The sequence below is a fragment of the Calliopsis andreniformis genome, chromosome 7, assembly GCF_051401765.1.
Source record: "Calliopsis andreniformis isolate RMS-2024a chromosome 7, iyCalAndr_principal, whole genome shotgun sequence".
Taxonomy (NCBI): domain Eukaryota; kingdom Metazoa; phylum Arthropoda; class Insecta; order Hymenoptera; family Andrenidae; genus Calliopsis; species Calliopsis andreniformis.
In genome coordinates, this window is record NC_135068.1 from 12,161,696 (window position 1) to 12,186,225 (window position 24,530).

The window sequence follows — 24,530 nt, forward strand, 5'->3', positions numbered from 1 at the left end:
CGAGTCTGCTCCAAGAAATTCCATCCAGGAACCTAAAAAATCGTCACGTATAACCGACGGACCGAAAATCACCAAACGCATAGTGGAAAAGTCTCGCCAAGCATGGTTATGAGAATTACCCAAAATCGCGGGAAACGCGTCCTGTTCTGCTCCAAGGTGCGTGAGGTTCAGTTCCAATCCCACGATATCAATAAAGAAACCTGTCTATGCGACGTGAGGCTGGTTCACGTGAGACCTCGGGCCAAGTACGTGCCGCGTCTGAACGGTGAGCAGAGCTGCGCGTCCTTTTCCTGAGAAATAAAGTAACCCTTGAAAATCGGCCATCGCGGCTATTTTCAGCGATAATGGAAATTGTTTTCGACGCGTGAGCCCTTCACAAGCGAGCACCGAGGCTGGGATCTTGCTGGTCGTTGGAGAAGCTTGGAACCTTTCATAATAGTGGATTTACAGAAGCCTCGATAAACGAACATGGTAAATTAGTCGGGAAGCTATGAGCTCTATCAGCAGAGAGAATTGCAAGGTGGGCACTACTGAATCAAGGGCTGACGAAATCAGCGACGATTTAGAAGCGACTGGGAGTAATGAGAGCGAGAAGAAGGAATTTGGAGGAGATTCGAATAGAATCTCGCCTGGGAGGAGTCGTTATGGGAGAACCATAAAGCCCAAGTCTCCAAAGAATGAGGTTGCCAATTCTCCAAAGGCATGTTACGATACTTCACTACAGATTTCTTGGTCTGACATCGACATTCTTCTTGATAAACTAGAGAACACTGTACTATTGTAGTCTCTATAGCCTTTGTCAATGATTTTTTAATGCATTAATACGTATTATGCTAATTTCTTTTTTGCGATCGTAGTGTTTGATTATGTAACGCAATGTTTTGATCGATGCGTATGTTTTGTAGGAGTCCAAGATGCCGAGGGTGAGGAAATATAGGAATTCACCTGATAGTAGTATTGAGAGTGCAGATGAGAATAATGTGGCTAATGATGTGGATGATACGAGTGATTCTTCGATTAGTTTGAGCACTATGGAGGAGGCTACTCCAAGAATGATTAATTCTACACAGTGTAATTGGGTATTAGGTCAATTAGCTTGGGCCAGAGTTGGGAATTTCCCTTTCTGGCCCTGTGTTATTACACCAGATCCAGTTTTAATGACGTATCATAAAATGAAAGGTGAATTTTAGATGCAAATCTGACAAAAATACAATTAATGTATTCAGAGTTTAAGAAACACTAGTTAAAAGACACTTTTTATTCTAGCTACTGCTCACAAGACACAGATACTGATGGTCCATGTTCAATATTTTGGAGACAAAGGTCGCCACAGTTGGGTTTCATCGAATTCTATGATTCCCTTCACAAATCTCGCGGATTTTATGAAACTATCAGAGTCAATCACTGCAGAAGTGAAAAAAAGAGATGCTAAATATGCTGCAGCGTTTGTTGTAAAGCCTGGCATAAAATCAAAGTGGGAAAGCGCAATTGATGAAGCCATGGAGGTTCAGCCACTGAGCAATGAAGCCAGGGCTGATATTTTCAAGCCGAAAGAAAAAAATAGGAAAAGCAGGTCACCAAAGGCCACTGAGGAAAAACTTAGCAAAAGGAAACATTTCAGTGATTTGAATGGACCAGATTCTAAACGTGTCAAGCAGGACAGTGTAAGCATAGAACGAAATTACTGTCATAATTGTTATAATTACTGTTCTAATCTTCTAATTTTCATAATTACTATTTTCCAGGCATATGAATTAGACAAGTCACAGTACAAAACAGAAGGAGCAAAGTCTAGACTGCTTAAGTACATAGAGAATGGCAGAACCCAGTCTAGAATCAATTCAGACACTCCTCCACTGTCTCCTCAAAGTCAGAAAGATTCTAACGAAGAAGTTCCAGTTACTCCAAAAGTAGAATTCAGGGCAGAGGAGGATGTAGACGGTGTCTTCGAAGTTTACTATGAAAGAAACAGGGATATGCTAGAAGACGAGTATCCAGATGCATCGGAGCACGACATAAAGAAGTACCTAAGAAAAACCTGGGATAATATGAACTCCTCATTTCGTAAGAAATATCGATCGTACATAACATCAGACAGTAGTAGCAATCACATGAAAGAGAGCTCCTCAGAGCACGATGAGGAGTTATCGGTAGACTTGGAGCCCATCGCGAAGGAAAATAAGAGAACGAGAGCTAAAAACGAGAAAGAAGAGATGAGTGTGTCTGCATCGAAAAGGAGTAGATCGCATAATCTTTTTAAAGGGATGAAGCAGGAGAAAGTTTGCCAAATTTGTGAGAAAACTGGGAAACTAACTAGATGCAAAGGTCCTTGTTACTCGTATTTCCATTTATCCTGCGTGAAACCTGGGGAATCCAGCCCAGAGCACTCTATCGATGAAAGTACGACAGATGATAAGATATTCGAGGACTTAAAGGAGATAAAAAGGAATAACATCGATGATGACGATGACACGAGTGGTATTGAACACATAATTCTCAATTATTGGAAAGGAAGTACTTACAAGTTCAACAGCCAAAAATTGGTTCACTTTAACTAACGATAACTCCACGAAAAATCGTCGTAGAATCATGATCTTTTTTTTAAACTAAAGCTTGAAGTCTCTACTTTAAGATACTATGTCTTGATTTTAAGTTTAATGCATTTTTACTAATGGAAGCCCTTAAATCTGAGGGTATGTTTATTCTTAAAAAATTGCAAAGTTTGACCAAATGTATCAACTTGAGAAAATTTTTTTCAGGAATAACACTTACAGTAGCTTAAAGTGTGAATCTTCCCCTTCAATTTACAAAAAAGATCAAGTCGCTGCGATTTTTTTTCGCAAAGTTACAGCACTTTAAAGTAGACCCTGCATTTTCACAGCACATCAGGTGGTGCCAATACATCGCAAAAATGCAGGGTCTACTTTAAAGTGCCGTAACTTTGTGAAAAAAAATCGTAGCGACTTGATCTTTTTTTTAAATTAAAGGGGAAGGTTGGCACTTTATGCCACTGTAAATGACATTCCCCAAAAAAATTTATCATGCCCTGGAGGGTCGTCTGAATTTGGGAAAGATTCGAAGAAACAACACCTTCTTCTTCTCGACCCATATCTAAATAGAAAAGCATCTTCAAAAAAAATCAATTCAGGGCTGTGAAAGTAGAAGCTTTGCCCTTTAAAATGAGACCAGGCTCACTGTCGTACGATTTTTTTTCGCAAAGTTACAGCACTTTAAAGTAGACCCTGCATTTTCACAGCACATCAAGTGGTGCCAATACATGGCAAAAATGCAGGGTCTACTTTAAAGTGCCGTAACTTTGTGAAAAAAAATCGCAGCGACTTGATCTTTTTTGTAAATTGAAGGGGAAGATTCACACTTTATGCCACTGCAAACGGCATCCCCGAAAAAAATTTTCTCGAGTCGGTGCATTTGGTCAAACTTTGCAATCCTCAACCTGAAAAACATGCCCTCATACTTAAGAAGTTCCATTGTTGGGAGTGTACTAAACTTAATGTCTAGATATAGCGTCTTAAAGTTAAGGCTTCAAGCTTTAATTTAAAAAAAAATCATGATCCTACCACCACTTTTCGCAGACTTGTCGTCAGTCAAAGTTAACCAACTTTTGGCTTCAAATTTCGCTCAAGAAAACGCTATGAATTCTCATTCTAACCCAAAATTACACATAATTTTTGCATTCACATTAGCATTGTCTCCAATTTCAGGCAAAAACGAGGAGCAAGAGGACGAGCTATTCAAATGCATCGATTGTCTATCAGGCGTGGCGCCTGCTTGCTTCATATGCAACGAAAGAGAAGGAGATCGAATCAGGTGTTCTGTATTAGCTTGTGGCAAGCATTACCACTCGGCGTGCTTGAAAACTTGGCCTCAGGTAACAATCAACTCCATTATCTTCAATTAAATTACACAGCGCGCCATGTATGCTCAATTTTGTTCTCTTTTCTTGTTAGTCTCATTGGCAGGGAGGTCGCCTAACTTGCCCCTATCATATATGCCACACGTGCAGCTCGGACAATCCCCAAGACAGTCATTCGAGGGCTCCAAACGAAAAATTAGCACGCTGCGTTCGCTGCCCATCGTCTTATCATACTTCCACGTCTTGTTTGCCGGCTGGTTCGGTGATTTTAACCGGCAGTCAGATAGTTTGCCCAAAGCATTATCAGCCACCACATCCTCCTGTAAACGCTGCGTGGTGCTTCTTGTGCACGAGGGGAGGAAGCCTTATCTGCTGCGATACGTGTCCGACTTCTTTCCATCTCGAATGTTTAGGTAACTGTTCTCAGAAAATAGCAGTGGATCTTTCAGCACTGATTTTGTTCTCTTTATAATTTTAAGAGGTATCTTTTTTGTCAAATTGCTCTGATAAATTGTGATTACACTCTGTTTATCCTTATTTTTAGTTCTTCTTTCTTGTTTTGCATATTGAAGGGTTACATGTAGTAACCAGAGACAGTAGTAGTAATGTGAAGGATTCGATGACTCAATTCTTGCAGGAATCAATGCCCCAGATGGTGGGTTCATCTGTGAAGACTGTGAAACTGGTAGGCTACCTCTGTACGGAGAAGTTGTGTGGGTGAAACTAGGTAATTATCGCTGGTGGCCATCCAGAATTTGCTATCCTCATGAAATCCCAGAGAATATCGAAGCTATACCTCACAGTCCAGGGAAGTTCTGCGTAATGTTTCTGGGATCAAATAACTATTACTGGATCCACAGGTGAGTCTTCGATCTTCCCGTGTCACTGGCCCATTTATAACAATCTATTCCACGTTTCTCTTCAGAGGTCGAGCTTTCCTTTACCAGGATGGCGATGCAAATATAAAACCACCGATTGGGAAGAAGAATAACCGAGACGATACCTATCGCAAGGCCTTGGAAGAAGCCAATGACATTCACCAGCGTCTGAAAGTCGAAAGAGCCGCTGCCAAGGACCACGGGCCGCGAGGACTGAAACCTCCTCCTTATGTTAAGTTGAAAGTAAAATCCTTCTTTATTTTTGTTTCGCTATATTCTTTCATATCTCTGCAGAGGTTGTGGCACACGACTGAGCATGTAATTTGCAATAACGCTTTACTTATAGGTCAATAAGCCAGTTGGCAACGTGAAGCCAACAGAGGTTGAAAGTATTGTGGCCTGTGACTGCGACCCAGAATGGGAGTCCCCATGTGCACCTGGGACAGACTGCCTCAATCGAATATTGCTAATTGAGTGCAGCCCTGATATCTGCCCAGCTGGCCCCAAGTGTAACAATCAAGCTTTCGTGAGGAGACAGTATCCAGCCATGGAGCCTTTCCATACTGTGGGTCGTGGCTGGGGCCTGAGGAGCTTAGAGCACATCCAAGCGGGACAGTTTGTGATCGAATATGTAGGCGAGGTTATAGACGAGGCTGAATATAAACGAAGATTGCATAGGAAGAAAGAGTTGAAGAATGAGAACTTCTATTTTCTGACTATAGATAATAATAGGATGATTGATGCTGAGCCGAAGGGCAATTTGAGTAGATTCATGAGTGAGTATTTCATTCTTCTAGAGTTCTGAAAGCTCATTCTTATAGATTTTGGGATTAAATCCCTGGTTCAGATGAATTACAATTCTTTTTCTTCTGTTTTCTTTTTAAATGTAGATCATTCGTGTTCACCAAACTGCGAGACGCAGAAATGGACGGTAAATGGGGATACCCGTATAGGTCTATTTGCTTTGTGCGATATCGAGCCAGGTGAAGAATTAACTTTTAATTATAATCTAGCTTGTGATGGGGAGACTCGAAAGGCCTGTCTTTGTGGCGCTCCGAATTGTAGTGGATTTATAGGTCTAAAGGTGCAGAAGCCGCAAGTCACGACACCTTCCATCCAGCAGAAGAAATTAGAGAAAATTGATAAGATTAAGCGACAGAGAAGGTGAATCACTCGATCATTTTTAACTTTGAAATGATAAACTCCTTATCTTCTCTACTCAATCCTTTTTTGGCTGTTTTGTCTCTTCGATTTCCTGGGACTCGTCTTCATGAATCCTCTCTTCTTCTATTCTTCTCTTCCTCTATTTTTATGACTACAAGTTCTTCTTAAGTTTCTTGTGTCTTCTATTTTCCTAATTCATTTTTTGTAACTCTTGTGCCTTCCAGTGTCTTCTATTTCCTAGTCCTTGCCTCTATAAATCTTCATTTCTTCTATTCTTTTCTTCTATTTATATAACAAGAAACTCACAGAAGCAATTCTAATTTTCTGATGCTTAGACCGAGGAAGCATTATTTAACATGTTGGAGCTGCGGTCACGAAATCGACAAATCAGGAGAGACAGTAGTCTGTGACCAAAAGACTTGCAATAAAAAATACCACAAAGTCTGCGTGGTCATCGACGACACAGAGTCAAGATTCAGTTGTCCTTGGCATCACTGTGCCGAATGCGATCGTAGAACTTCTGCACACTGTTCTTTCTGCAGCGTTGCTTTCTGCCAAGGTAATATTTCCAGAAAGAAGAAATTTCTTGATTTCCAGGACTGATTGCTGATCTAAAATTGATGAATGCATCTTCTCTTCCAGTGCATTTGGATGGGAACTTGTTCGAGTATGGCGAAAAGGGAGGCTTCGTCTGTAGGCTGCACGAGAACACAGAAGACGACAAAGATTATTCAGACAACGATCTCGAAACCGACAAAGAGTATTCGTCTACAGGTTCCAGTAGCCCTCTCGCGATGATGGAGAAGGCTATACCGCGTGAACCGTCGCCAAGGGTTTCCATAGTAGAGGTGAGATGAGACTATAATACAAAAGTATCCGCAGTTACCAATTCCGTGGGAAGATAAGTGAACACGAGGCTCTCTGATGCTCAGTTTTAAGCTTCCCTCAGTTTTACGACCCGAGCACTGACGGCTACCTTTCCCCTTTCATTTCGTTTATATTATTCACGTCTTAAGAGCAAGGTGGCGACGAATGGTGGTGGTAAGCATGAGAGAGAAGATTTTTTCGCAGGATGGCATTTTTCTGAAAATGGTAGAGCACTTACGTGGCCTCTCAGACCGAATACCGAAGGTGTATAAAGAAATAATTGCATTTTTAATGTATCATGTATATCTTATTCTTGACATGTTTTTTCCTTCTTTTTTTTTCGTATTCAAAACTGTATTTAGGGAGTTGTTGAATCTCGATTGGATGTAACTTTTATATAGAGCTTATATATACACTTATGTTAATATCGGATGATTTTTTCTGCTACATTTATGGCTCCAAGTTTTAGTTACCGCTTTGTCGCGTATGATTTCTGTTTATGAGAGAGTCTTAATGGTTTACTGCAATGTGTATGCGATTATTGGTGCAATTTTATACAAACATGATACGATGTGTTGTAACATTCACGGTTAGTATATCTCCGAAAGAAAGAAAAAGAGAAATTAATGACAATTAACCATTTTTTTTTTTAATTATTTTCATTGTTCCCAGCATCCTCTCCCTGACATTGGCAGTAGTGAGAAGTAGTAACAATCAAACATGTTCTGTTTAAGTTTATACGTTCAAGTGAGTGTATACTTTTGCTATTATTTCTTTGGACCTCATTTTATTCATAGCGTAATCATAGATAGAAAGAAAGAACACGTAGCTTTCAATTAACAAGTAGCAAAGTAGTCATTATCATTGCAATTTCAAGAGTATATTTGGTGAGTAAAGTTTTTTTTTCTAGATATATTAGACTAGAAAGTTATATCATTGTCTGCACAGAATTTTCTTTAATGGGTATTCACATTATTAGTAGCACTTTTGAGCACGTGATTTTTGCTTGAAATTTCAGTTTCTCTTTTGAGTTTACGTAGAACATTATGCTTCGTAATCAGTACTCATAGAAATAGTAGTTCCCTTAGGCATTAGATGTACATATTATTTATTATTTCTATACCGTGTGCAGTTCACTAGAACAGCCTTCTTAAACGGCAATGTGCCTCGTAGGTTCACCCAAGCAGCGAAGAAAGCGAAGAATCTCAGAAAGAGGATGACGACGAAGTAACACAGTATGCAGATTTTATGCCCTTCGAATATAACTCGAAAGATACAAAGAGAAAAGCAATGCACCGATTATCCCTAGGATTAAAAAGGGAGGAGGATCAGGTAGAGAAATTAAATAAACTTACGTCTAGTCAATTGGAGGCCATAATCGGCGGCAGTCTGTTCGAATAAACATTTCCACTGATTTAGGCTCGATTAATGGAAGCTAGAATGCCCATTATTTCACATTATCTCAAATAAGTTACAAAGTTGTATACTAATCACGGGAGATCATTGTGCATACCAATGTGAAATAGTAATATTTGTAATGGTATCTGTTTACTTTGCAGTATCCCACCCCAGGGCAAATCGATTAACTAAATAACAGAATTTTAATGGAAAATTCATTTTTAATGCGTTGGCAAGTTTAAAATTACGAATCATATTTATTTTTGCAGCAGTGACTGAGTAAAAGGAACTGTTATTTAGGTAATCGAGTTGACGTGGAGTGTAATTGAAATCCACAATTTAAACGTACCGTATTTTAAGTAGTTTGATTCTTTTTTTTATGAGTAAGTAGTAGAGAATTTAATTTGGAAGCGCGGCATACTAATTCAGTGCCTTCTCAGGATGAATTCACACTTTTGTATGGATAAACTCTAGGGCCCAATATTTAATTTTATACACGATAATTGCGCATTAGTTAAGTATTCCTTCTGTATCCTTCGCTTTCAGTTTTAAACGATTATGAATTTAGAGAGACATTTGCGAGAAGAATTGCATTGTCGAACAGTGATATGTTAACTACACACTGCCTTGTAAATTTCGAAAGATTTATATTACGTAAGACGTGTTGTTTCCAGGAGAATTTAACACTGATACGTTCGTTTAACGAGATCATTGCTTTTCCACTTCACCAGCTCGGTTGAACTTTATTCGTAGATTTATTTCAGTAATGGACAACTTTGTTCAACTGGAACTTGATAATACAGAATAGAGAAATTGTTTCGCAGAGGTTTGTTTGAGTGTGAACATGATGGAACGAAGGGAACAGGATTTGTTCGCTTTGTTTGACTGGAACTTGGTAATACAGAATAGAGAAATTGTTTCACAGAAGTTTGATTGAGTGTGAACATGGTGGAGCAAAGGGAACAAACCCTGTTCCCTTCGTTCCCCATGTATTTTAAATTGTACATACGAATAATTGTGCCGTTAGTAAAAATACGAAGCAAGAAGTTTTAAGCGTAAAGAATCTTCTGTAATATAAGTGGAAATTACTGTTTATGTCGTTTCCCGAATTTTAGCATGTAATTAAGTACCATTATCATTGACTGTAAGTGTATCGAACAGTTGTTTCAGAGAGGTGGACAAATATAACAACATTCTTGTATAGTATTTACTCGAGTTATTTGTAAAAATGCAGGTATTTGCACACACTTCGTAAACTATTATTATGCAAACGTCTTCCATGGAGAGCCATGAAAAATCTAAGAGCTAAATGCCTGTTCTAGTCGTACAATTGTTCACGATTCAAATGAGTAGAAAGGTGCAAAAAGGCTAATTTTTACGAAATTGTACACATTGATAAATAAGTACATTGATTACCACTACAATAATTATTAATATATTATTCAATTAATACTTCACCTTCTGCTAATTATCGTATAAATGACACGCTACCAACTACCATTGTATGACAGGTAATCTCACAGTTTCCATGCATTCACAAAGAAAGTTACGCAACTTTCATCCTCTAAAAACGTGATGCATCATAAATGAACGACTCCATTCACAGATCACTTTTATCGTAGCAATACGATATGGAATTTCAATAATCAGTCGTAGCATTCGAAACACACTTTGCTTACAACTCAATTACTTTGAGGATACTTTTCAGTATCCTTCGACTTTCCTATTATGCCTCTGACTCTTTGCCATAGTTCTGATAAAGTTTCGGGCTCTCCTGAATCGAAGACGAGGTGCTCATCACACTAGGCAAATTGAGATCACTGGAACCAGCGGGTTCCTCTAGCGTCAGCTGTTTCTGTCGCAGCACAGGCGCGACGAAATTTTGCCCAGCAGATAAATCTCTCTTTATCGCTTGTGACTGCAAGCAAACACTTTCGATAACAGTTTGTCAGAGCTGGCTGAGCTCAGAATGCCTGTGAACTTTACCTTAGATTTGGATGAGGGCAAGGTAGCACCAGTTACGAGGCCCAGAATGCTGGCAGCAAGGCCACTAAGCTGCACAGCAGCTAGAGGCGAGAGGCCTCTCCTCACCAGGCCCAGAGCCAGCAGGGCAGCTTGGGCTAAAATGGGAGCTGCCCCTGTTGCACTTGCTGCTGCGCCAGCTAGCTGACCCCCACCGATACTTGGGCCATAGGCAAAGCAAAGATTGTGTCTGTCCACCTATGTAAAACGATTTTTTTTTGTGAAAAATAGTGTGAAAATCTTGTGAAAGATCCTTGTGAAACATATTTCTTATGGAGATAGTTTTATGCTGAATATTGACAGAGTCTGGACCTACCAAATGCTTGACTACTAGGTAGAGCAAGCCGAAGGGTGTGATCAATGGACAGGCCAGACTGTATACAGTTGTCATAATGAAAACCAAGAGCAACCAGGCATAGTGAGCACCCAGAGGGAATTCCCATAATACTGCTTTCCTAACGTGTATTCTCTCTGCTCTACTGCGAGCTATGCACAGTCTGAATGTGTACAGTGCTAACTCTGGAAATCTGACTAACTCCAATCCACTTCCGAGCAAAGCCGCAGTAATTACGTAGTTAACGAATAAAGCACCCTAAAAAAGGCAATGTGTATTTATAGATGAATCACAGAGCTGGGGAAAGTATTATTTATAATAGTAAATAGTGTTTTTTATTTTAGTCTCTTCGGAGCAGAATTAAACGATCACCAATTCTGGAGCGAAAAATTGTCGATCTTTGAGCAGCTGTATCTCCGTAAAAAAAAATTGCAGGGGAGTCAGCCTGGTCTCATTTGAAAGGGTAAAGCGTCTATTTTAGGACCCCTAAGTTGAACTTGGCTGAAAAAAATTTTCCACTCCACAATCCGTCGGGAGAGAGAGGCTTGTTTTTCTCCCGAATGTTTTCCAACTTCAGACGACTCTCAGGAACTGGATAAATTTTTTTCGTGATCTTTTTTGGTAGGAAATTGAAGCTTGAACCCTCTCCTCTCGAATGAGACCTTGGCGAATGCTCTGCGATTTTTTTTCGCTGAGATATCGAGATCTGAATGAAAAATGAGCCTCCAGCCTTGGAATCACGTAATGATCCAGAGACTGAAAAAATTGTCAATTTTTGAGCTCCTGTAACTTTGTCAAAAAAAATCGCAGGGGAGTCAGCCTGGTCTCATTCTAAAGGGCAAAGCTTCTACTTTAAGACCTCTGAGTTGAACTTGGTCGAAAAAAATTTTCCACTTCACGACGTGCCGAGAGAGAGAGGCTTGTTTTTCTCCGAATGTTTTCCAACTTCAGACGACTCTCAGGAACTTGATAAATTTTTTTCTGGTCTGGTTTTACAGTGCATATCAAATTTGAAGTCTCCCCTTTCGAACGAGACCTTAAAAAATGTTCTACGATTTTTTTTCGCCGAGTCATGGTACTTTAAACAGAAAGTGTACCTTAGGTATAATTTCATGCAAAGTGTACTTTGTGTAGTACTTCATTCAAAGTACGATAACTCCGCGAAAAAAAATCGTAAGACACTTTTTAAGGTCTCATTCGACAGAGAAGGCTTCAAGCATGAAATCTACCGCAGAACCAATCCTGAAAAAAATTTATCAAGTCCCTGAGAGTCGTCTGAAGTTGGAAAAGATTCGGGCGAAAAACAGCCCCCTCTCTCTCGTCGTGTCGTGGAGTGGAGAATTTTTTTCGGAAAAGTTCAACTCAGGGGTATTAAAGTAGAAGCTTTGCCCTTTAAAATGAGACCAGGCTCACCTCCCTGCGATTTTTTTTGACGAAGTTACAGCAGCTCAAAGATTAGCCACTTTTTCGGGGCTCTGGACCACTGCCTGGTTCAGAGGCTGCAGGCCCACTTTTCATTCAGACCGCGATATCTCGGCGAAAAAAAATCGCAGATTGCTCGCCAAGGTCTCGTTCGAAAGGGGAGGGATCCAGCTTCAATATCCCACCAGAAAATATTGCAAAAAAAATTTATCAAGGTCCTGGTAGTTCTCTGAATTTGAAAAAGATTCGGGAAAAAACAACACTCTCTTTCGCGGCGGGTCGTGGAGTGGAGGATATTTTTCGGAAAAGTTCAACTCAGGGGTCTTAAAGTAGAGACTTAGCCCTTTAAAATGAGCCCAGGCTCACTTCTGTACGATTTTTTTTCACGAAGTTACAGCGTCTCAAAAATCGATAATTTTTGTAAAATAAGAATTACTTAAAACAGCGTCTAAAATATTTTACCCAGCACTGTACAAGATTAATTTTTGTATATCTTTACGAATATATTTATTATGATCATAAGATAAATCTGTCCTACCAATGCAATCGTACCTGATCGGGCAGAAACACACAATCCCATCTTCCTGTATCATTAGAGACGTTCACAGTCCACTCTAAAAACGCCTGAGCACTGGTCAGGCCTAAGCTGGGCAATATGAGTACCATCAATAGCAAAAGAAGCAACGTTTTCGTCATGACTGCTCGGTTCAGGCTGCTCCTGGTCCAATGCCTAACTAAGGATTCGCTTCTCGCTACTAACACTGGCATCAAAGCAGCCACGCTAACTAGTAACACAGTTGGAAGAAAAGACGAAACTATTGGGCTGAGATTCATGATCTCTCCTGTGATCGGTAGCTTGTTCAAAGCAGACACGATTACCTAAAATCGTATAGTAGAAAATTGGATATACGTTTCGACTCTAGAGATATCACTCATGAAGACTGACTTACAGCTGGTGTGGTGAGAAAGAAGAGCACGATGCCCAGAGCGAAATTAATTAAAACAGCGTTTAAATACCAGCATGGTCTAGGTATACTCAGGTTCTCCCAGAAGATGTCAGACGGTGTTGGTGCATAATCCACGACCCACTTTACGCTGGGCGAAGAGCGTAGCTGTTTTCTCATTGTTTTGGCAGCGCCAGGTGTACCTTTAATATTTTGATATTAGCGGTGCATTATTATTTTATTTTATTTAAATTACTTTAAATAGAACTGCGAAGGGACTGACCTAAAGTGACGAAAGCTACTCCAAGAGGACTGCTCAATGCTATCTTCTTCTCTTCCTCGACTAGCGCAGTCAATCGCACCTCTTCGTGAGTATAAAATTCGTGGGCATCGACTTTCTATTAAAGAAAATTGGACGTTAATATAAGTTCCAATTAACAGTATTTACGAACGAAATTTACTTACGTTTTTACAACAACAGGCTAATATTTGACCACACGGATATGGATACATTTTCAAAGGCTCTCTCTTTCTTGCGTAATTCTCGCAGTACAAGCGTGCCTGCTCGGCGCAATCTCTTTCTAAATCTAATGCTGAAAGTCGTCTAATATCGTAAGCCAATGTAACATCCTCTACTGTTAGAGTAGGAAATGCTTCTCTGAAAATAATTCTATTGTAAGAAGAGCACAGCACGTAAAACCATTTCATTTTTCAATGAAAATTGTACTTAAGATACTTAGAATATTCTTAAAGAATACGTACTTAAAATATTCTGTAAGAATCTGAACATCACACTGATGCTTTGGTATCTCGGTAATCAATAATGTCCTGGCTGCTAATTCTCCACCGTGCTTAGCATCTCTCACCTACAGAGTAAAACTTTTATTACTTAATTGCTTTATTGTTATGAAGATTGAGATGAGTTTTGAGATACCTTTTTGAAGAAATTCCTCATGATGTAGCCACCGACTGGCAAGTAGGACAAGAGTAGCACAGTGTGCACCCAGATCCACGTGGACATTGGATCTAAGTTCGATAATGTTGTGTGGCCAAAGGTTGCATCGTCGCCTTGCATGTTTCCGTGAAAATTGATTGGCAAGGCTATGCACAGAGATACAATGAGCATCAAGCATGTTAGGATGATTAGGTGACGCTCGAACGATATGTACAACAGGCCATCTGGCCCAGCTCGTTTCAGCAGTTCATCATCCCTGGAATTATAATCGTCTCACATTATTTATAATTCCTTTTTTTCAATATTATTCTGAATATGTCACTGAACTCACGTGATTCTGAATGCAGTAACAATCCATGATAGGAAACCTCGATCAACATGCGAGAGGTGAGAATTGACAGAAGTTTCTAGACATATTGCGTCTGTGTCTCTGGCTTCATTGTCTCCATAAAATAGCTCCATCCATCTGTCATCTGTTTTATTTAATAATGCAAGCCGCCCATAGTTCCATGCCTTCTTGCGCAAGAGGCCAAAGAGAACAAGGAGGAACTGCCAAAATGTAGTTCAATATTAAATACGAGTTATGGAGGGTTTATAAATAATATAAGAAAACAATGTTTACCACAAATCCCAGAAAATTGAGTAATAAATTCTCAGGAATCCCTGCATAAACATCTGTTATTATTGTTGTATTGTGCCTTGGTATTGGAATGCATGTCTCCGCAGATGGTGCTTCGCGCAGACTTGGCCTTTAAACAGTGAATAATAATGAGTACAGCTTTGATTAATAAATAAAACAAAGTTATGCAACAATGTTAAAGTCAATTCTCAAAGCAACAATCGTGTCTTTTACTCAAGCAGGAACATCAGGAAAAGTATACAAGGTAAACATGTTGATTGACTCATTGCTATTATCATAGATAAGAAATTACTTCTGTAGCAATTTTTATAATAATATATCATCAACTATCTACAGCATTTAATAATAATTTTCTCACAAACAATATTAAATTAGGTGACAAAGTGTTAATTAACAATTGAATTAAACGACATTGTGAAAAGTAAACAAGCTCAACAATGATCGAAAATCCGTGTGTGTGTAACAATAAAAAAACACTAAACAAGCTTTCATTCGAACGCAGATTTACAATTTCCTACTTACTGAACGTAATCGTAATTCATGCTGGCTGAATTGTTTAAAATAATTCTACGGCTAAATAAACACAGAGGAGCATATTAACAAATGTATGTCAATTTGACACATCGCTTGCGAATGCTATTGGTCGCGAACAGCTGTAAATATGAATGTCGACGTAGCCTAACCTGAATACCATAATTACGACAAGATAGATAACGCGATCTTACTTCATCAGACCTCGTCAAGCTTTTTTGTTTCGATTGGAGTGCTGCTATCAACAGCTGGTCAAAACGTTTCCTCCTTGAGGCCTCAAATCTCGGTGACGCATGCATGAATCAGTTCTGGGAAATATGTATGGGACAAAATAAAGAATTAAGGAAATATATATGTTTATATGTTATTAATTTTTTTTTATATCATCGATATCACTAGAATAGACAAGATAAATACGAACCGAAAATTCATCCCTGTTAGATACAATCATATTATATCTACAAAAGTAAATGTGTATATATTAATTGCTAATTTTTTATACATGATTCTTGTTTAGTATTCATTAATACTCAAATTAATAATATTCTCATTATAACGAAAGAACTAACGTCGATACTGATTAAACGCCTGCAATTCTCCCGTCGTGATGCAATCTAGAACCCAGTTCTCTTTCAAGCCCCCTGAACCGATCACAATTTTTGCTGCTTCTGGTTTCTCTGTGATGAAACCACCTGCAGCTTTCACGAGATCTTTTAGGATGACACAGGGAGGAATTGTGTCTCCTTCGACATAGATATATCCACAGGCTGTGAACAGTTCAGGGACATAGGCTTTTCCAAATAATTGTCTGTCCTTGCGGTTCTCCTGAAGATCACAAATAGTAGATTAATGAGACCCTTTACAAACACGATCTACGTACTTGGTTTATGTTTTTTACCAGCACTGCTTTTGAAAAATGCTTCATTTCATATTTTTCTGGATTCAACCAAGCATTATTCTCTAACGATTTTAAGACCCACTCGAGACTAACCAGCCAGCAGCCTCGAATGATTCCATGTAACAGATTTATAGTACGAACACCTGTTGTTACAACATGGGTTGTTCGTTTTGTAACACTGGATTCGATTTTTGCGGAGCCTAGAGTCTTGACGACGATTTTGACCATATTTTTATCGCTGCAACAAAAATACGAGAGCAATTGTAAAAAGAATAGAGTTATTAAAAAGTAGAATATCTTTAAAGATTCTGCTTACTCATTAGATAAACCTGTGGCAACAATAACTATTCTCTGTCCCTGCTTTTTCGATAACTGTGTAGCTGATAATCTACTGGTGGATTGAAAATCGTTTGTAGAATTCCTACTCGAAACACAAGCCTCCATTTGTGTTTTCCTAACATTTTCTCTGTTTTCCTCTAACGTTTTCAAGATATCTTCATTGACGATTTTTTTCACAAGGATTTTTTTACTTATAATCTTTTTGGGCTTCTTAGTGTTCTGTTTTTTCTTGTCTCTGAAGATGTGATCATCTTCCAATAATAGTGACTGCCTGCTGTTTTCTGCTTCAATGTGCTCTACACTACTAACACTTCTTCCGTTATTGAATTTAGTTTTCTGCAATTGTTTCTTCGCCTTTTTACGTCTTTTTAGAAAGGTCGGGCATTTAGGAAGAATTCGTTCCTCTTCCATTGGAGAAAACGTTACCAATTGTGAATTTTCATTAAGAGGTAGCAATTTTTTCTTAAATTTCTTTTTGGAAGTACAATCTTTTTTATTCTCATTATCTTCTAACTGACTTTCCTCTGTTGATTCGTTAATTATTACAGACGCTTGCTTGCTAGTGCCTGCTTTGCATAAAGATGAATTATCTAAAATGACTGTCTCATTTGCAACTTCTTCTTGCTCATTCACTGGATCCACGCATTCTACAGACTTATTTTTATTATTCTGGAGGTCCCTAGCAGCCAAAGTATTTGCTAGAGCAGTCTGTCTCAGCTGTGAACGCAGTAAGACTGATCTGCATGCTGGATATGGAGTAGCTTCAACATAGCTTTGACCCTCACTAGTTTTACTTGCAGATGTTTTACTTTTATTACTGGAATCAGTACTCTGATCCTTCCTCATGGATGTTCCAGTAATTCTCATACTCTGGTCCCTAGAATTTCTTGTAGCAACATTGTTAGTTAAATTGCCTTCTCTTGTACCTGTCTTCTTACTTGCATTATGAGACACTGACATGCTACTTTTTTGTAAACATAATCTATTCGAAGTATCTAAAGATGTATTCATTTGCAATGAAGTACGTACTGTATTTATACTCTCCTGTACTTCTTCAGAAGCTTGATTTATTTCCTCTTCATTTCTAGAACTCTTTCTCTTCAGACTTTTACTGTTATTCAGGGCATCCATGGAAGTGTTCACATTTAAAGAAGTACGCGTAGTGTTCATGCTATTCCTTGTTGTCTGAGCATCCTGATCATCACTCCTTATAAATCCCCCACGCATGTCTGTTATTTCCATAGAGACAACATCCTTTCTTGTATGCGTACCTAAAAAAGACTGCTCCTTTTCCAGACTCTTTTCAGAGTCAGAGCTACTAACATGTTCTACATCTATTATTTCATCACTCAGCATGGTAGAACAGCCAATTGGCACTGCCATAAATTCACTCTCATTCTCTGAAGCATTTGATGCAGTTGAAGACAGATTAAAGTTTTCAGGTTTCTTGCTACTTCCAGCTAAAATGGTGCTGCTATTTTGACTTCTTGCAGAGTGAAAGGAAGAGGAACCAATAGAGCTACGTTTTGAATGATTCATATTGAACAATCTCCTCTTCCTCAACCTGTATTTGCTCTGTTCCTTCACACTTTTGTTTCCATTCTTTTCTTTTGGAGTAATTCCTATACTTTGATCTGCATCTATTGTCTTATTTTGTTGCCCCAAATGCTTGGTACCCAGAATGGAGAGGGTCTTAAGAGAAAACTCATTCTGTATATCAAACATTTCTTTAGTCTTGTTCAATATAGCTTGCTTCAACTCTTCGCAACTTTTATGTAGAATCTCATTCTCATTGTTGATCCTTTCTACAACTACACTTACATCTTTCAGAGGAATACTTTGCTCATGTTTGCTGGTGGATGCCCGCTTGCTTCTGGATAATCTATTGCTTCTTGAAGATGTATCAATATTTATTGTATTATGAGCTGTATTGTTTGTTTGCCTGAGGGATCCATTGCCAGAGTCTGACAAATTTGAGACACTCAAATTAACTTGCAGTGAGCTCCGCTGATGCTTCAAGCTAATACTATCATCTGTGATATTCTCTACACCCAGTTTTCTCTTGCTGGGACTCATTGTTCACGTACTAATTATAAAAAAAAAGTGATCAGAAAATTGTTTACATAGTTTATTTTGAATATAAAGAAGTATACATACTATTTTTAATGCAACATGCGGCAAGAATTATTGATTACACCTTCCATTGCTGCAGTTTATTACAAGTTCAGTGGCCAAAAACTTACAAAACGATCCCAACACAGTCATTGCTTCTAAATAATATCGTCAGTCACGCTTTTGAACAGGTTCAAACATGTTTCAAAGCATATCTCTGAAGTTGCTGCTTCCCAGGGTAGGCAATATAGGGATGAAGAAGTCACTACATCAAAGTTGAATAAGTAACTAGAAACAGATTTCTAGGAAGTTTGGATAAAACGATATTTTAAAATGCGCAATTGTTTGAGTAGTGACTCAAATAGTGATCGGTTTTATGAGATGAAAGAACTGGGGATGGAATTTATGCTTGGGACACTTTGAAACGCCTCTAAACACCTTGAAACAACTCGAAACTCCTCGAAATCTCTTCAAAACACTTCCAAAGCCCACGAAACCCCAGGAAACACCTTAAATTGAATTCTTAAATTTGGCTTGGTCCCAAGAGTATTCAAGATTGAAAATAAGAACTAATAATCACAATTTCCCGCTCTGGTTTTAGTTTGCAACACTTCTCACCTATATCGCTGCAAAATCTCCCAAACCCAAACGCAATGCTTCTCTCTAATCGACTCGTGTATCTATGGCAGTAAAAATGAAGTGAATTTTGAAGAGATTTTTAAAACTATAAGTAAACATTTAGTATCATCGAATAGTATCGCATAATGAATCATAGAGTCTCTATAATAATCAAAGATTCACGAATCACGGATGAGTGCATAAATAAAGCGAGTCCTATGGTTCATAGATATATCTGTAAAACAGCTGATCGCTTACTGACACGTAAAAACTGTTGACACTGTTGACAGTTACAGAATTGTCAAGCAACGTAGTGACTGTGATTATACTCGAAACAAAACTGCAATATGGCAAACACAGAGCAGGAGGCAAACGACGATTATTATTTAGAATTGTCCTCTGATCCAATCAGATTTGAGTCAGTCAGTTCTCATACTAATGTCTTTTTCGACGATTCTAAGCAGCAGGTAAAAACTACGCTATTTTCTATCGGTTATTTCTAAGACTATTCTAGGACTATTTTCTAGGTCCTAAGTTTTTTATTTGTATTTAGGTGTTTGCTGTTCGATCAGGAGGCGTTGCAGGTGTTTTAGTTAAGGGACCAAATCAGAGTATCACTTTTCGAACAGAAGACAAGGGTCCAGTGATCTCCATTAAGTTCTCACCAGATATGAATATTTTAGCCATTCAGAGGAGCAACACTTCAGTGGAATTTGTTAACTACTCTCCTATTACTGGTTTAGATAATATTGAATACTCTCAGCCTTGCAAAGGAAAGAATGCTTTAATTGTCGGCTTTGTCTGGACCCATGGGAATGAGATTCTCCTAGTCACTGATTATGGAGTGGAGCTGTTCCAAGTAGGAATACAGATAATTAGTTTTGCAACTTTTCTTGATGCTTGTTGGATACATACCTAGATTATTTTAGGTGAATCCAGAGAAGAGAACTGTCAGAGCCCTCAAATGTCTAAGCTTGGGTGTAAACTGGTTTGTATACTGTCCGCAAAGTCATTTAGTCTTGCTGTCATCAGGAACATTAGGAAATCAGATGCAAGCATTGCACGTAACTCCAGGGAATCTTCACAAATTAACAAAATTTGAAAGTAAAACACAAAATTCTATAAAGATGTAATTCTACTGATGTACAAAAGGTTGCTAATTTAGTGAATCTCTTTCAGTGGAACCAGGGACAACGAAACCAGGCAAGTTGGCAGTCTCCGAAAGAGATGTAGCTCTAGCAGTTCTTTATGGAACACCCTGTATAATTTTATTGCGCCATCAGCCAGGCGCGAGTCGCTCCACAGCGACCGCTTTCGTATATGTATACACCGTCTATAAGTACGTACTTTACAGTAGTTGATATAATAATTCTATGGCTATCAATATAACTTTACATATCTGTTGGACAGGATGACAACGATCAAGAGAAGCCATATTCTGAAACTAGATGTCAGCGGGAGATTCGCCATTAATGTCGTGGATAATCTCATCATTGTCCATCATCAAGCTTCAAAGGTGAGTACAGAGAAGTCTTCAAGTGGCGAGGCATTATTTCTGTACTTTTTCAGACCTCGATGATCTTCGATATTATGTTACCTGGCGTTAGCGATGGCACTGTGATACACCATACCAGCATCACACCAGCGAAACCAATCAAACCATACAGTCTGAAAGTTCCTGGCGCAGCGTTGGCGGAGCCCACGTATCAGCCCTGCCAATTATGTATCCTTAAGTATAATAACAAATACGCTGGTCGAAAAAATGACAGAAAAATTGTGGGCAAAAATTGGTCAACTTTGACTGCCGATAACTCTGTGAAAAATCGTCGTACAATCATGATCTTTTTTTAAAATTAAAGCTTGAAGTCTCTACTTTAAGATGCTATATCTTGACTTTAAGTTTAATCCATTTTTACTAATGGAAGCCCTTAAATCTGAGAGTATGTTTATTCTTAAAAAATTGCAAAGTTTGACCAAATGCACCGACTCGAGAAAATTTTTTTCGGGAATGCCATTCGCAGTGGCATAAAGTTTAAACCTTCCCCTTCAATTTACAAAAAAAATCAAGTCGCTGCGATTTTTTTTCGCAAAGTTACAGTACTTTGAAGCAGACCTTGTATTTTTGCGGCACATCAGGTGGCGCCTATACATGACAAAAATGCAGGGGTTACTTCAAAGTGGTGTAACTTCGCGAAAAAAAATCGTAGAGACTTGATCTTTTTTTTAAAATGCAGGGGAAGGTTTGCAGTTTATGCTCCTGTAGGCGTTATTCCCGAAAAAAATTTTCTTGAGTCAGTACATCCTGTCAAACTTTGCAATTATTAGTGTGAAAAACATGCCCTCGGATTTGAAGGTTTCCAGTAAAAAAAGTGAATTAATCTTAATATCCATATATAGTGTCTTAAAGTCGAGACTTCAAGCTTTAATTTAAAAAAAAGATCGTGATCCTACTACGATTTTTCGCGGAGTTATCCTCAGTCAAAGTTGATCAATTTTTGCTGAATATTCTTCTATGCTATAATTTTTTGGAGCAACATGTTTTTCTTCGATTCTTCTATATATTTGTCCTTAACGTTTCATAGATTCACCGAATTGGGTTGTTTTCCAGCCAAACATAGTGATAGATGTGAAACTGGGTTGCCTATGGTAGGTAGGTTCATTAAGTCATACTTGTGGCGAACTGCAATCAATTTCAAATTCGAATTTAATTTAATTTCGACTTGATGACGCTCTTTGGCTAGGTATGTTGAATTAAAGTTGGAAGCTTTAGTCAAATTGATCACGGATAAAGTACTCTTGGTGGAGTTCTTGATGCAACGATCAAACGCGAAGCAAGTTCTGATACAGGTGTTGCAAAACTTCATGACGCAATTGCCTGTGAGCTTAATGGACATGCCGACTATCTTTGACAAGCTGAATTCTGTGTACAGGAATTACTTGGAAAGTGAAATGCAGAGCCAGGTAATTATTCTAGCTCCTCTTCATTTGTTAACTCGAATTCGAGGTTATATTCTTTTTCAGATAGGAACTCCTTTGCAAAATAACGCAAAAAATGTGACTGTGGCGGTGGAAAACTACAAGTACAAGCTTTTGCTTGATCAGAGCGATATGTACAGTCATATATTATCCAAATTCCCTGAGAACACTATAGAGCCAAAGATGATCGTATGGGTTCTTCTCGAATATATCAGGTATTTCTCAATCAAATATTCTCTAATTTATAGAACATTAGCAACAGTACTGAATTTTGCTTTAGATCACTGGCAGAGCATGGAATACCAGTACAGCATTACCTGCACGAGCTGGTGATTACAACTCTGGTGCAGCGTAAAGCCTACTACCAGCTTCATCAATTATTGCAATACCACGTGGTCGCTGATTCGAAGCCTTTAGCGTGTCTTTTACTGTCTTTGGAAAATCTATATCCGGCTGCTCATCAACTTGCCCTGGATATGCTAAAACGATTGGGAAACGCTCATGAAGAAATAATAGAGGTTCTCCTCTCGAAGGGACACATTCTACCAGCGCTGCGGTAAGCTATACTAGTATTGATTCCTCGTTGGACTCTTTTTTCATATCTCTTATCGTGACACTCTGTTTAATTCAACTTACACTCCGTTTATTTTAGATATGTCCGCTCTGTGGGCATGATAGACCAAGTGTCAGCCAGGAAATTCCTGGAAGCTGCGAAGGCAGCCGAGGATCCGACTTTGTTTCACTCAGTCTTCAAGTTTTTCGAGCAGCGCAACGTGCGTCTGCACAACACGACAGCGTTTACGAAGGGGGAACACTGTCAGCCGTATGTTCAATACTTCAAATCTTTATTCCATGGAACAGACAATGGATGCAATTCGGATACAAATTCCAACGTAACTACGATCTCCTCGTGAGGCTCTTCGTCGTCTCTTCGCACGAGACAGTTCGATTTTATTGCGACGCGATACAACAACAAATAATATATTTAGAATTTATAATACAGAAGAAGCAGAATTCATTCTCTCTTCCCTGCGGAATGCCTTCAAGCGTGTCCCTTAATTACCATTTATTTACATTTAATTATACCAGCGAAGCCGATTCGCTGGTAGCAGAACTGATGCGTAAATGAACAAATATCGAGAGGTTAGGTGCGTTCACTAGTCGGTAGCCTAAAACAGGAAGAAAAAAGATGTCAATTTTCGGTAATAAAAATATCTTTTTTCTTTCTTTCGCCTTCTTTAGCGGGACAATTGCCAGCGTCCCTAAAACAGTCATTCTTCAGGGGTACAGATTAGTGCTTACAGTTTAGACAGTCACAAAATACTTGATAAAATTGGTCTGGTATATATATATATATATATATGTACATATATGTATCATCTTTCAGCGGCGATCGCTGTTCGAAACTCCAGCGACACGGAATCGATTGAAACCATTAAGCTCGGTAGGAAGGGGTCTCGTTAATTTAAAGATGATGCGCAAAGGCGTTTCTGGGGGGACGAGGACCAAGGGTGGGAGGTCACGCAACGCGTAACACTGACTATATCGACACGCGCGTTTGTACACCCTCATTGAAACGCGCTGTAGCTGTTTTGATTATAGGACGCTTTGATTTTCGCTTTCTACGCAATTCCATCGAAATTGGTCAAGATCTGTCCGATCGAGGGAGCAAAGATTCTCTCAATGGGACGGTGTCTGCGTAGAAGAGGACGGACAGAATGTTTATTCAACATGCTCGGTCCATCTTGCTTTCATTTTGCAAGATAGAGCGAGCTGAGCGGTTTCAGAAGCTTTGTAAGGTAACTGTCTCAATAGATGAGCGTTTGAGAATAATTGGAACTCAAGAATGTATGCTCTGATACTTGGATCTTCTTGTCCCAGTAGCTGAGTATACTGTTTTATGACGCTAAGGTAAATGCCTCAATACATGGACGCTGTCCTAGTAAGTGGACATTCTGAAAATGGCTGTCCCGATACTTGACCCGTGTCCCAGTAGCTGAATGTACTATTTTATCATACTATTCTTCTTTGTTGCTAGAATTTCAACTTAAAATTAGATCTGGTGTTCAAGTATCGGGACATGGTCATCTATTGGGACATTTACCTTATCCCATGAAACGTTGAGTTACTAATTAGTTGCTTTTTAAAGGAGAGTACACCATTCGAGGAACACTTAGAGAGGAAAAAGTGGCGCGGTGCCTTAAGCGAAGATCTTTACATAGAATGTGCAGAGTTTATCAGGCTGAAGCTTATTGAGCGTTCGGGAGGAAGAAAAGGCTGTAAAAATGACCTATTTCCTGCTACGAGTGAACAGTAGATACAGAGCGGCAGACACACAAATAGACACTGATAGATTGTAGTCGGTTTCGTTTTAATTTCGACTACTAGGAGGTGCAACTAGGACGACTATATGCCTCGTAATCGGTAAGTCTCTGGAGCTACTATTTCTGATAAATTGAGACGCTTTGGCGTCCAGAAATCATGGGACTCTTTAAATTAACAATACCAGTTTGTTGTCCCTATAGTAATTATATAATAAGAGTGTCTTACTGTGAAAG

General features: G+C 38.9%; 4 protein-coding genes and 1 long non-coding RNA gene across 6 annotated transcripts; 3 read left to right on the forward strand and 2 right to left on the reverse strand.

Moving 5' to 3' along the window:
• Positions 1-102: 102 nt before the first annotated feature.
• Positions 103-478, forward strand: LOC143181430 (uncharacterized). Its single transcript, XR_013002278.1, has 2 exons — positions 103-245; positions 340-478. It is a non-coding gene; the product is annotated as an uncharacterized LOC143181430 (long non-coding RNA).
• Nsd (Nuclear receptor binding SET domain protein) lies at positions 235-9,387 on the forward strand. Its single transcript, XM_076382724.1, has 13 exons — positions 235-700; positions 906-1,179; positions 1,267-1,664; positions 1,746-2,478; positions 3,723-3,889; positions 3,969-4,287; positions 4,512-4,734; positions 4,800-4,995; positions 5,099-5,528; positions 5,643-5,916; positions 6,252-6,475; positions 6,559-6,764; positions 7,957-9,387. The coding sequence occupies exons 1-13, from the start codon at positions 491-493 to the stop codon at positions 8,182-8,184; spliced, it is 3,882 nt and encodes a 1,293-aa protein (XP_076238839.1). The 5' UTR covers positions 235-490; the 3' UTR covers positions 8,185-9,387.
• Positions 9,257-15,212, reverse strand: Tmem63 (transmembrane protein 63). Of its 2 annotated transcripts, none has more exons than XM_076382721.1 (12): positions 15,182-15,212; positions 14,481-14,607; positions 14,190-14,407; positions 13,838-14,114; positions 13,666-13,769; positions 13,369-13,561; positions 13,187-13,301; positions 12,910-13,106; positions 12,512-12,838; positions 10,520-10,795; positions 10,168-10,401; positions 9,257-10,099 (listed from the first exon to the last, which is right to left on the reverse strand). In XM_076382721.1, exons 1-12 carry the CDS (start codon positions 15,190-15,192, stop codon positions 9,908-9,910), a joined length of 2,271 nt encoding a protein of 756 aa, XP_076238836.1. In that variant the 5' UTR covers positions 15,193-15,212; the 3' UTR covers positions 9,257-9,907. The 2 variants fall into 2 exon arrangements, with proteins under 2 accessions (XP_076238836.1, XP_076238835.1); XM_076382720.1 differs by lacking the exon at positions 15,182-15,212 and adding an exon at positions 15,021-15,156.
• Positions 15,213-15,411: 199 nt separating this feature from the next.
• On the reverse strand, positions 15,412-18,651 carry Mcph1 (Microcephalin). Its single transcript, XM_076381890.1, has 4 exons — positions 18,424-18,651; positions 16,244-18,352; positions 15,928-16,165; positions 15,412-15,854 (listed from the first exon to the last, which is right to left on the reverse strand). The coding sequence occupies exons 2-4, from the start codon at positions 18,340-18,342 to the stop codon at positions 15,594-15,596; spliced, it is 2,598 nt and encodes an 865-aa protein (XP_076238005.1). The 5' UTR covers positions 18,343-18,352; positions 18,424-18,651; the 3' UTR covers positions 15,412-15,593.
• Positions 18,652-18,769: 118 nt separating this feature from the next.
• Bulli (regulator of MON1-CCZ1 complex protein bulli) lies at positions 18,770-22,886 on the forward strand. The gene is made up of 11 exons (XM_076381891.1): positions 18,770-19,463; positions 19,550-19,855; positions 19,926-20,100; positions 20,176-20,335; positions 20,407-20,512; positions 20,566-20,719; positions 21,579-21,642; positions 21,738-21,957; positions 22,018-22,187; positions 22,253-22,528; positions 22,625-22,886. Exons 1-11 carry the CDS (start codon positions 19,344-19,346, stop codon positions 22,884-22,886), a joined length of 2,013 nt encoding a protein of 670 aa, XP_076238006.1. The 5' UTR covers positions 18,770-19,343.
• Positions 22,887-24,530: the final 1,644 nt, after the last annotated feature.

What these genes read in the sequence shown, in the direction of transcription:
- Mcph1 (XM_076381890.1), bottom strand. Translation starts at nt 18,342, where the DNA reads ATGAGTCCCAGCAAGAGAAAACTGGGTGTAGAGAATATCACAGATGAT. An exon ending in GCCACAGGTTTATCTAATGA is followed by an intron (nt 16,166 to 16,243) that starts GTAAGCAGAATC and finishes TTTTTGTTGCAG; the next exon opens with CGATAAAAATATGGTCAAAA. An exon ending in ATTTTTCAAAAGCAGTGCTG is followed by an intron (nt 15,855 to 15,927) that starts GTAAAAAACATA and finishes TGTGATCTTCAG; the next exon opens with GAGAACCGCAAGGACAGACA.
- Bulli (XM_076381891.1), top strand. Translation starts at nt 19,344, where the DNA reads ATGGCAAACACAGAGCAGGAGGCAAACGACGATTATTATTTAGAATTG. An exon ending in CAAATTAACAAAATTTGAAA is followed by an intron (nt 20,101 to 20,175) that starts GTAAAACACAAA and finishes AATCTCTTTCAG; the next exon opens with TGGAACCAGGGACAACGAAA. An exon ending in GTTCTTCTCGAATATATCAG is followed by an intron (nt 22,188 to 22,252) that starts GTATTTCTCAAT and finishes ATTTTGCTTTAG; the next exon opens with ATCACTGGCAGAGCATGGAA.
- Tmem63 (XM_076382720.1), bottom strand. Translation starts at nt 15,040, where the DNA reads ATGAATTACGATTACGTTCA. An exon ending in ACCTAGTAGTCAAGCATTTG is followed by an intron (nt 10,402 to 10,519) that starts GTAGGTCCAGAC and finishes CGTTTTACATAG; the next exon opens with GTGGACAGACACAATCTTTG. An exon ending in TGCCCTCATCCAAATCTAAG is followed by an intron (nt 10,100 to 10,167) that starts GTAAAGTTCACA and finishes GTTTGCTTGCAG; the next exon opens with TCACAAGCGATAAAGAGAGA.
- Nsd (XM_076382724.1), top strand. Translation starts at nt 491, where the DNA reads ATGAGCTCTATCAGCAGAGAGAATTGCAAGGTGGGCACTACTGAATCA. An exon ending in TGATGACGATGACACGAGTG is followed by an intron (nt 2,479 to 3,722) that starts GTATTGAACACA and finishes CTCCAATTTCAG; the next exon opens with GCAAAAACGAGGAGCAAGAG. An exon ending in CAGCGTTGCTTTCTGCCAAG is followed by an intron (nt 6,476 to 6,558) that starts GTAATATTTCCA and finishes CTTCTCTTCCAG; the next exon opens with TGCATTTGGATGGGAACTTG.